Source organism: Notechis scutatus, chromosome 2 (assembly GCF_049901735.1).
Source record: "Notechis scutatus isolate UNSWTSFEM ecotype Mainland chromosome 2, rNotScu1.2, whole genome shotgun sequence".
Lineage (NCBI taxonomy): Eukaryota > Metazoa > Chordata > Lepidosauria > Squamata > Elapidae > Notechis > Notechis scutatus.
In genome coordinates, this window is record NC_142010.1 from 211494026 (window position 1) to 211506614 (window position 12589).

A 12589-nucleotide genomic window follows, 5' to 3' on the forward strand; every position below is an offset into this window, starting at 1 on the left:
TCTTCTTCACTTTTTCTTTCTGAGGTTAAAGTAATCACAAATCCTTTTCAAATATATTTTTGGGAAGTTTTTAAACTCTTTGCAATTCTAGGCAATCTTCTCCTTATTTTCAAATTTTGCTCTGATTTTTTTTTCCACTCTCCCTTCCCAGTCACAGCCAAAAAGATTTTTTTTCCCCCGCTGTCACTTTAGGAAGGAGAGTAGAACAAAGAAAAAAAAACTTTCCCCTTTAGGGTATTCGCAGCTTGTGACTCTCACAAGGAACAATATATCCTTAACAGCTTTCAAGGTTCCAAATCACTTTCTCCCGTCTTGTCCCGGTTAAAAGCACCTTTCACTTTCTCCAGCTTTCTCCCTCCTGCACTTGCTTACCCGGCTGCAGCTTTCTTCGTGGCGGCCATTACTGACCGCCGTTCCTCCGCCTCGGGAAAAGGGAGTTTAGCCGGCTGGGGAGGGGGTTTGCGACACCCCCAAACCCCTTGCCGGATCCCCCCTATCTTCAGCTGCCTCTACGGGGCAGCTATATCCCCCAGATCCAAATGGATCGGGGGAACCTTGGCGGCGAACGCAGCAGGGATCGCGCGGTCGCAAATCCCTGCCGCCGCCGAAGGCTAGCAAACTGGAAACCCCCTAATCAATTTTACATATGGACAAAATATACTGTATATTCCTTAAATTCAAAGATTCCAGGGATAACCAGCAGACTAAGTTTTGTGACAAACCGAAGAGTGCTACCAGGAGCTGCTGCATTAAATAAAGCAATACCTAGTTAAAAAGTTAGTAATTGTTAATATACTTGAAATAGAGTCTTAACTAGTTCCCAGCTATAATTTGTATTGCTGTCCTTAATCATGTATTAGGACTGAATACCTGAAGAAGAAAAGAAAGCCTATGGGTGTTTCATGTGATTGACTTGCCTCATTCAGTCCATAAAGTTCTAATCCATATTGCCCGGAGAAGGCTTTAGGTTACGTGTTCAATCTTGGTATTATTTTATGGTGCATTCAAGACTGGCCGTTTGTAAAAATGTATGCCTTTTTCCATAATTTTACATTTACAAAACTTTAATATCTATTAGGTTTTTTTAATGTATATTTCAATATAATATTAAAAGTGTTTTTCAAATGAAAAGCTAAAGAGAATAATGTTAGGAAATCACATTCATACCCTCAGTTTACCAGAACTCTCTATGGAACTTTACAAGTCTTGACGCTTAGCTAGTCATTCAAAAATAAATGAAGATTATTCAAATGGTATAATTCTATAAAATGAATAACCACATAAAAAGGAAATTGAGACTGAATAACTCAATCTGATAATGTGATCTTCAGTTTATTGTAAACCTAATCATGGGAGATATCATCCTGGGAAATATACCCATGTTGATTTGAATATATATAGACTCCATCTAATGATGGAGGAGAATGTATTTCAGTTAAATTATTAACTGAATTAACTCTTTTAAAATCAAGAACAGGATAGAATGTTAAAATAATCTGATTACAATTGTAAAACAAATTTTCTCCTTTAATTATGCAAGTAAAGATATATTCCTTTATTTGTTAAATTTCTGGTCTTGCAAATAGTTGAATAACATTATGGCTATACTGTATTTTTCCCCCTCAGGTGATAACTTTTTGCACATGATCATTTTCTCAAATATCTTCTTTACCTGGACTATCTTTAATCTGTTTACATTTGCATGTGTTTTCTGTAAATTGAAATAGTAAAAAAAGCAACATATCTGAAATTTGGCATACTGTCAGTTGTATGTCTCTCACAATAGGATATTGTATAGCAGAGATTTTAATTAAATCCTTCCATTATTTTAAAATATAGACAAGGTACTCTAAGACTAGAGTTTCAGTTTTAATATTTTTGGTGGTTATAAAAAATATTTTAAAAATCATGCCCTTGAACCTTAGAGATCAGTGGTTTATTGGGACAAGAGCATAAATGGGGAACAGATTATTGCATCGGATAACAGAACTAGATTGAAAAATTCCTGTGTGTTTAAACAGATGGGATGGAGGAACACTGCCTGTGCATTAAACTGTGTCCTTTAATTTCCAGATTATAGAACAGGCCCTTGTTTTATTCAAGTCAACAACCAGATGTGTCAAGGTCAGCTGGCTGGTATTGTTTGCACGAAGACACTTTGTTGTGCAACTATTGGACGTGCATGGGGCCATCCTTGTGAAATGTGCCCTGCTCAACCTCAACCATGTCGTCGTGGTTTCATTCCAAACATCCGCACTGGAGCATGTCAAGGTGGGCAAAGTAATTTACTAACCTTTAAAGTTTCCCTGCTATGAAATATCTTAGAATAAATTATTCAAGACAGATGATATTTATTCCTTTTTGTATACTGTTTACTGTATGTTCAAAATAGCAAATATTTGTGCAAGTATCAAGTACTTACTAGATTGCATTATGTTACAATGAAATTAATGTCTTTGGGAAAGAATGACATACTACAAAGAAAACATGAACCCAAAAGAACTGTATTGTGCATTTGTCAATCAAGAGACAGGTTTAATTTCTACATTAAAAAGTTGTACAGTTTTCTTGGGTATTAATTATTAGGGATGTTCAAAATGTTTCAAATGCAAATTATCCATTTCAGGTTTTACCTATGTTTTTGAGTTTGAAACAACTTTTTGCATTTGAAATAGATTATCTCAATCATTTTGGATATGCTTCAACTCTATTTTGAATTTCTAAAATTTGGAAACTGGAGCAACTATTTTGAACTTAGAAAAGTGTTATTTTTAATAAGTTTGAAATAGAACATTACTATGCATTAGTTCATGTTCTCTTAAGAATCTTTACTGATTTCAGCAGTTCCAAGTAGTCAGTGGAGGTACAGAAGAAGAGAGCAACAAAATAACCCCTTATTTGTGTAATGTAGTTATACGTCTCAAATGCTTCAGGCAGTGAAACCCAACAAACTTAAACATACATAAACAAGTAAAAGTGTTTTGGAAAATATACACATAAGAAACTAAGTGTCTTTAGTTTTGCAATTTTGTTTGCAGTAAATATATATTTGAGAGAAACCTTTCATGTTTTAATATATTTTTAAATATATTTAATATATTATTTAATACATTATGTTTAATTAAATGTTTATATTGGGAATGGGCCATGCAAGTGGTAGGTAAGAGTGCAAAGCTTCATTTGTGTATGTGTGGGGTTAGGTTGCACATACAAAATCTTTGCCCACCTCTGCTGCCAGTCCATGGAGCCAGAAAATTTGGGGACCGCTATGCTAGCTTGTTTATAGGGAACTGTCCTTACAAACAGAACCATAAAATCTTCAGTACCTATATTTTTATATTGACTGTACTGTATTTCCAGCTAGAAGATTTTTCTGAGTTTCTTTGGATAGTTTGATTAGATCTTTCAGTTACAGCTGGAAGCTTTATTTTCCTTCATAACAGGGTATCACATTTAGAATAATTCCATGCAATTTGAATCTTTAATTAAAATGTGAATTGTTTCCTTTTTCTAATAGTTTTCAGGGATTGTATTCTCTGTTATTGACTTGGCTTTCTTTTCTTTTTTTCTTTTGTATATATCCTGATGTACATTCTTAAATTTCATTTCTTAAAAACTGTAATAGCCCATGTTGCTGAAATACTGAATAATGCCATTTCTTTTCAGTTACACAAATTATTTTGCATTTAACTAAGAAGTATACTATTTATCAATATTCTCAGTGGTGGGATCCAAATTTTCTTACTACCAATTCTGTAAGCATGGCAGGTCTACCGGCCACATGGAAGGGAGTAGGGAAGGCAGGCAGGGACGGTGTGGGGGGCAGCTAACTAGGCTGAGACTCGCAGGCTTACTTACCCAGGCTGGCAGATCAGGGCCGCAGGCACTGTGTGGGAAGGCAGGCAAGCCGCAGAGACTGTGTGGTCAATGCAAGCTAGGAGGCACACAGTGTGCTATGCCAGAATGGCGAGACGAGGAGTGATTGGGCGGGGCGGGGTGAGTAGGAGGGTGAGGCTAGCTGGCAGATAGGGCAAGCAGTGGGTGGGCGGGGCCAGCCAGAGGTGGTATTTGCCTGTCTCGGAACTACTCAAAACTTCCTCTACCGATACTCCAGAACTGGTTCGAACTGGGTGAATACCACCTCTGAATATTCTAATCTTATATTTGTCAGACTCCTAAAGTTTCTCTAATATAATCTGGTTGTGGAAAACATGATACTCTCTACCAGAGTACTTTAGGAAAAACTTAGTTTAGAAATTACATGAGCTGATGAAACAGAATGCCATACTTTGCAGTTGACCAGATTGGTACTCAGATTATAATTAATCTGAGATCCAGTCCCAGATAACCTAAGCCTGTAGATAGTGAGGAAGAATAAAGTAAGAATAAAAATAAAATTGAATTAAAGAAACCAAAAAAATCCACAATTTATTTGTATTTGGCACTGAACAATCGTTAACCTTCAAAGGTAGGCTAATTGTCATAGGACAATAATTTGATATCTGTCTTATATTAGATATAAATTGTTACAGTGGTGTTGCCAAGGAGTTCAGCTAGTGGAGAAAACATCAGAATAGATTTAATAAAAGGAACTATAGAAATAGATAACTATACAAGGGGAATTCCATTTATATTTATCCATTTATATTTTCTAGTAATGCTTTTCTGTCACAGCTATTGTGAATATATCATTCTATAAGTCTATCTGATATATGCAGATATACTTCAGCCCTAGTTTATCTCCATGTCTAGTAAGGTATTTTCTAACTTCAGGTCATAATATAGGAAAACTATTTTTTTTTAAAAATCTTGATTTCTTTTCAGTAGATCAGTCTTAACATAATGCAGCTCACTTGCCTTTCCTTATTTAGAAAACATTTTTTATTTTTATAATTTGGTCATAGACTGAGAATCATTAACATTTCTTCAATGCAAAAATATGTTTATCTCACAGCATATTTTTGTTTCCTGTGAATATAAGGGGTCCTTGCAGATTTTACTCAGTTAATCGTTGCTAACTATAGGGGGCGATGCTCATCTCTGTTTCAAGGCTATACGTACAAGAATTCATTTTAATTACTTAATTATTTCATTTCATTAAATGGTGAAACGGCTTCTTGTGAGGGAGTCAGACAGAGACTTCTTTGTAAAGTAATTGTCACTAGAGAATTCATATATTGCTGTTTGCACATTAATTTGCTGCTCAAAAACATCTGTAAATTGTTAGTACTAGCTAGTGCTTTCCTGACACACTTGGCTAAATTGAACAATAACAGAAGCAGATAAAGAATGTACTTATACTCAGTAACTAAACGTATTAAGTGTCCATTGAAGCACGAGCCCAAAAGAGAACATAATTTAAGAAATGGAAAGGTTATTGGTAATATTGAAATGGTTTATTGATACACGTAAATTGTTAGTTTTTGATTGATAAACAAGCATGTTTGCATGTTTGAAATCATAGAAATTTGCTCGTGATTTAATCTTGTTTCTAGTTAGAACAACTGAAAGGAATTCAAGTAAATAATGGTCCAAATGTCATTGATCCTAGCACACTGCACCATTATATCAACTTTGACAAGATGCACAAGAAATGAAACTATTCATTTTTCAGGCACAATAGAGTAAAATGGGGTTTGTTCATAGGTGCTCGATGATTGTTAATTATTACATTACCAATTACAATTCTAAAAACCTTGGTAGCAATATTTCCAGATATTCTGTGGTAAAGACAATGTTTATCAAGTCATTACTGTTGTAACTACTAACTCACTAATTGAAGAGCTAGTGAGCTTTTTCAGATAATTCTGTTGTAGACCACTTCCATGTGTAAAATTCTCTTCTTAGAAAGTATATTAATTTTATTAATCTACTCTGAAGCATATTAAACAGCCTAGATTGTGCACCAAAATGGAAATGTATTAAAATGGTAAGCCTTGAGAAAACAGGATATGAACATGGCTTTATCTCAGTTTTAATCTAAATGATACATAATGAAGGCTAAAGTATTTTAAATAAATTCAGTAAAACATGAACATTTCCTGTAATTATTCTAAAAACTAAAGCTTGATATTCAACTTTTTTTATTCACAGTGTACATTCTTTTAGATTGTTGGATCTCTGAAAATATTTCTATATTATTATTTTATATAAGTTTGTTTACTTTAATATTAAAGTACAGTAACTGAGGGAAAGTGAATTGGAACCATTTAAATGTACATTTTAGGATACACGTGCACAGAAATTTAAAACAAATAGCATGTTGTAAAACAAAAAAAAAACCTCGCAAGAGCATTTTTTCTAAGATTTAGAGTAATCTTAGAACTTGGGTGGCATGGTGGCCTAGTGATGAAGATGCTTGCCTCCTACTTGGAAGATTGAGAGATCAACCCTAGGTAGCAGCAGATGTTTCTCTCCTAGGGCACAAAGAAAAAATATCTGCTGCAAACTGCATGGTGTCAGGAAGGTCATCTGGCCAGTAAATGTTTAGCTCCATCCAGTTGCCTGAACTCTATACCCCAATTTAGAGATTACAGGATCATAAAAAGGGAGAAATTTTCCATTGAACTTTGAATAAATTTATGTATGAGTTTTGTATTCTAATTGTTACCAACAGAAAAATCCTCTATCTGGAAAGTCTTGCAGTCAAATAAGACTTATTTTGAAGAACAATGGAAGATAATTTTTTAGAGTTTATCTTACTTAATTTACAGATATAGATGAATGTCAGGCTATTCCTGGAATCTGTCAGGGGGGAACTTGCATCAATACAGTCGGATCATATGAATGCAAATGCCCTGCTGGTCATAAACAGAATGAAGCAACTCAAAAGTGTGAAGGTAAGTATAATGACTTAAAATATACAGTAGTTGGTATATACTTCCCTTTGAAAGCACAGACACTGGAAATCCTGCAATTTTCATGTTATTTGGAATGACCCCAAATAGCAATTGTGGGATTCCTAATAGTAAATAAAAACAATAAACAACTTTTAAAGTCTTTTTAATAATGCATATTACACTCTTCAAACAAAAATGCAATTTGCTTAAAAATACAAATTTGAAAATATAACATTGACATAATTGAGACTAAGGTTAAAAAATATAGTTTTACATGGATTTCCTATTTTCAGAGAGGGAGAGAAGAGTGAGATAAATATTCAGTCAATAGATGAATATTTATTTTTTCCTTAACATAAATGATCTCACTGGCAAATATCCTGTCTACTCCCTTCCTTTCCTGATACGAGCATAAAGCCAGTTCAAATATTGCAAAGGGGCAAAAGTCTTATAGGCCATTCCTAGGCAACATGCCAGATTTAACATATGACTTTGACATTAATGATCCATATTTCTTAAGTGGGAGGCCTGCAGTTAAGTTTTAGCATGCTTAAAAATTTTTTTCTATCAATAATCTGAATAAGTATTATTATTAAAGTTTGCTAACTAAAATTCCTTTAAAAAACACTTTTACTATAAGTTAGTTCCTACAAGGACAAAGTCTATCGTATTTCTGTAATTGTATGCAATTGTATATTTTCATTTTTATTACTGAAAGCTTTTTATTTAGTTACTACTTATGTAGTAGTATTGAAGGAAAACTATAGAGCCTTAAAGGTTTGTTAATAGTCTCTTATCTTACATTCCATGTACTTTTAATTAAAGACAATTTGTTATTGTCTTTAATTAAATAGAATACACACATATATGTTTATGTGTGTATGTGTATGTGCATATGTATTTGAACATACACACATACATACACACATACACGTACATAAATACAGATGAAAGACTTGACATGTGTTATATATTTAAACAGAGTTTTACACAACATTTCAGTTAAGCAGTGACTATATAACTGTTCATACATTACCTCTATAAGCATTTTATTTATAAATTTCAAGTGAGGTCAAATCTTCAATCTATTATGTGATCTGAGGGTGAATTTATCTTTCCAGTATTATTCAGATACAACTTCAATTGATTTTAGTATATCCTACTTCTAATAATAATGAAAAGTTTTGTTAGCTTTAAAAATAGCTATAAAATCATCATATGCAAAAAGCATTCAGAATTTGCTTCATAGTTTCAACTTAAATCTATATAATTTTCTTTCAGTTCTATAAAACTGTTATTATTTATATAAAGTCCTTTGACTGTCTTGACCATGTCAAACTGGAATGTTCATAAGCTGCACTGTCTTTGGAAAGTTTTCAAAGACTGCACAGTAATTTTAGCCACTTTGGAAATGGGGTGGGGAGTTTGAAGACGATGCAGCTTTAAGCATTTGCTGGAGAAACTAGGTCTGAATAGGACACAGAAAAGGCAGGAAAGCCCTGGGTGAAAAAGGTTGGTGTGGGGAGTTGGGAGAGAATACAGCTGGGTGAATGAATGTTTGCTGGTACTTGATTTGCTTGCTAGTGCAGGCTGAGTTTGGGAGATAAAACAGCTGGATAATGGATGCTTGATGGTGTTTGCTCAAACTTCCCATGAAGTTCCCACAAGAACCATGACGTTCTGGAGCTGCTTGCCACCTCATTTGTCTCTTGGCTTGGGGCAAGTGTTTGTGAGGTAGTGCTAGTCAGGGAGGGTATGTGGGGTGATGCAAAACTACTACATGGGTCAGGGAATGTGTGTGGGGTGTGACACAGGTCGGAGAAGGCACGTGGAGCTGTTTGTCCTGGGAACTTGTTCCCTCCTCTCCCCTATAGCCACCTATTCATTCACTGAGACTTTTTGAGTTATTGTGATTTGATTTGAGATGAAAAGTGTGGGAGATATTATTCTGGAACACAGCATTTCATTTCTTATTGTTAATGCCCAAAATTATTAAAGAGAAATACTCCTCTTCCCAGATTAAGGAGTTCAATAATTGTTGAACAACGAGGAACAGCACTCTACCACAAAGTATCCATTAATTTCAGTTAATCTAAAAATATTGATTATAATGATGGAAGGGTAATCCTTGTTTTGTAGTTCAGTCTAATCTTCACCAGTAATCCTGGTGACAACCAAGACCTGAGTGACTGAGAATTTCCATAGACCTTTACCAGTAATGGTTTCCAAACTTTTGGACTTTCCTTATGAATTGTTAGTACACAGTTCTAGGGACAACCAAGTTCAGAATGTTGGGTGGCTCTTTTTCTGGTTTTATTAATGCATAGAACTATAAGAATAGACTTTTTAAAAGCTTCCAAACACGATAACATATAGTTTAAAGTGCTTTATTAATAATACCAATTCTACTAATAATAAAAAAGAACATTTATTCATTTGTATGTGTCTACAAAATTGTTCTGGTATATTTCTGGAACTATTTACTAGATACTTATTACTTATAGTTAGATATTTATTCAGTGAAAGTATTTGAGCAAATAGATCATTCTTACTTATATTCCTTTATTTCCCCCTTTACAAAGAGGAAAACTATTTTTTCCTGGCAGACTGGCTTTTTATTAACTTATTCCATAGCTGGGAAATGGCAATCAGTTTTATAGATGTGTCTACTCCTGTTTTTGATGCCTGATCTTTAAACATCAGTTCTTACATCCCCGGTCTTGTTAGGACTTAGAACAATGACACCACTATGTTTTCCTTGTTAATCTTTAATAAATAGTTCCATATACATTTACTTTGGAGGTATTGTATAGATGATAAAAAAAAATCATACTAGGGGCCATTCTAGTGTAGCTAATGGATTCATTACTTCTACATCACACATTTTAAGTGAATATTGCAACCTTTGAAAGAGAGAAGTGTAAAATTTTAAAAGCTGCATCTACTAAGACATGTTTGTCAGAAGTTTTTTTAAACATGACTTCTACATATTTATAATTCAACTTTTATTTTTATGCATTATTAACTGTAGAAACAAACTTCCGTATGAATCTGCCTTGAATAAGATCTGTATTGCTCATTCTATGCATTCTGCCATCAAGAAGACTAGATTTATGGGAATATGGGACAAGATTCTTTTCTGCATAATTCATAATTCATTTTATAATGAGTTTAATTTTTTTATTAAACAATGTTAAATGTATGAACACTATTTTTAAGAAATTTTCCTTACTAATTTTGATATGTAGATGTTTGTTATTTTATTTATTGTATTTTTATTACAGATTACAATTTCTATTTCCTAATTAAAGTTTAAAGTTCTTAAGTGCATTTAGTACTATGTGATTGTTCAAAAATACTGTTAAATAAATAAATATCCCTCCTGAACTCTACTTTACATGTTAAGTTACTGGCTAACTATATATGATTTTTCTCATTTTTAAAGGAACAAAATAATAGAAATATTATCTTAAGAGTAAAGTTGAGATAGAGGACAAGACTCTATACTTTTACTCTAATGGAATCACTTCATTTATTCAATAGTAATTGTACGTACTTCTTGAAGAAGGAAATATAAGCAGTTTGTACTACAGAAACTTAAATATTTTTTCCCCAGCTTTGTTTCCAAATCCTACAACTGCTTAATGTTTCCTTCCATCATCTAGGTCAGTGGTTCAACCATGCATGTATACACTACATTTGTTTAAATTATGAATTTGCTTTGGAACTATAAGATGCTTCAAATTATAAGACACCTAGCTTTTGGGGAGGAAAACAAGAAAAAAATCTGTCTCTGACTCCCAGCATTTTGCTTCCTTGCAGCAAACAGCAACAACCTTGTCAGCTTCAGCACAGCATAATAAGGCACAAGCAGCTGGATTGTCGTTGGATCAGCCTCCCGCCAATGATCAGCTGTTTCAGTTCCAGGGATCGCTATCGCCTATTGTTGCTCCATTTTCAGCCTCCACATTCCGCTTTTCAACCTTCACGTGCCTGGCTTGAGACCTCGCTGCCCCATCATTTTTGGCTAGTTTCAGGCAGCGTGGGATCGGAACAGGCCAACAACAGGGTGCGTGGAGGCCGAAAACGGAACTATAAGATGCTTCAAATTTTTTCTATAAGTCTTTTTGATATGTATATGTGGGATTTCTGTAGTCTAAAAATATTTTAAAATATAGAGGACCAAAAATATAAATAAATTTAAGGCATTATTTTGAAGAAAGCTATAGTGTTTTGACCCTCTTGCCTGAATTACGCCTCCTTGTCTTTTGAAAATTGCAGCCACGTTGTTTTTACACCTGGCTAATGAAACAAAACACTGTGTTCAAAGACATAAGATCAGGCAGGCATTACTATTGATATGGAATAAATAAAATAACAAATATATATAGAAGCACCAATATGGATATCCATACTGGAAGCCTTAATGCATCCAAATTTGCTTCACCGAGGAAAAATTATTACATATGAAGATATTCTAAATGAGACAGGAGAATTCAAATCAAGGCAAGAATTGAAAGAGCAAGGAGTGGATTGGGAATGGTGGGCTTACCTACAAGTCCAATCACGATATAGAAAAGACATGAAAGTTCAGGGAATTAGCAGACAAAAAACGAAATTAGATGAAATACTACTGAGAGCAGATGATAAATTGATAAGGAAAATTTATAGAGTTCTATTGGAATATAAATTAGAGGAGGAACAAGTAAAAGAAACGATGTTGGCATGGGCGAAGGATATTGGACATATTAATTTGGACAAATGGCAAGTTCTATGGGAAAGAAATAAAAAAATAACATTGGCCAGATCGTATAAAGAAAATTTATACAAAATGTTTTATAGGTAGCACATCCCTCCAATAAAATTAGCTAAAATGTATCCAAATTTATCTCCTATTTGTTGGAAATGCTCCCAGGAAAATGGATCATATCATCATATATGGTTGACTTGTAGGAAAGCCCAGGATTTTTGGCACAAAATTCAGAGTTGGTTAGAGGAAATAGGTGAAATCAAGCTTGAATATAAACCAGAACTCTTTTTATTGGGAATTAACATAGAGAGGTACAATAATGATGTATCTAATAACACACGTGATTACAGCTGCAAGATTAGTTGTGCTCAAAACTGGAAACTTAAGGAAATTCCAGACGAAGTGGAGATAATTAAAAAGATATGGACATGTGCAGAAATGGATAAACTAACATTGGAATTAAAAAATAAAGACAAGACTGAATATTATAAAGTATGGGATAAATTTTACCATTGGTTGGGAAAAAGGAAGACTTAAAATCAAAACTAAAATGAGATAAAGATGTTAAGATAATAGATTAGGAATATAGAGAATTGTTGGAATATATACATGTATATACTATGTAAATATGTATTTGTCACCTGAAATAGTTATGTATGACAGATAGATATGTCAGGATGATTACACCATGTTCACTGTTTTTAAATGTTTTCTTTTTTAATATTTTTTTTAAAAGAAACAAAACACTGTGTTTTTAGTTGTAGTTGTAACAAAAGACAGACTCCCCCCCCATGCCTATCTTCTGTTACAAATAGATATTTTGTATCAGTGAAGGATTTTTGCATAGAAGATGCATTTTTGTTGATGAGATTTAATATACATTTTATGTTAAAGAGATGTCTTATCTCCCCCCGCACGCAGTTTAGCTTTTTTCTATATACATTTTCTATAGTATAAGGACATTTTGTAACAGTTGCTGATCACAAATTGCATAGGATTT

General features: G+C 33.6%; 1 protein-coding gene across 1 annotated transcript in view; it reads left to right on the forward strand.

Annotated features, from left to right (window-relative positions):
* Positions 1 to 12589, forward strand: part of FBN2 (fibrillin 2) — a 121797-nt gene that overhangs the window by 20069 nt on the left and 89139 nt on the right. Inside the window, exons 6-7 of the mRNA XM_087957992.1 lie at positions 2074 to 2271; positions 6714 to 6839. Coding sequence (XP_087814118.1) covers positions 2074 to 2271; positions 6714 to 6839 — 324 coding nt within the window. The remainder of the gene's footprint in view (positions 1 to 2073; positions 2272 to 6713; positions 6840 to 12589) is intronic.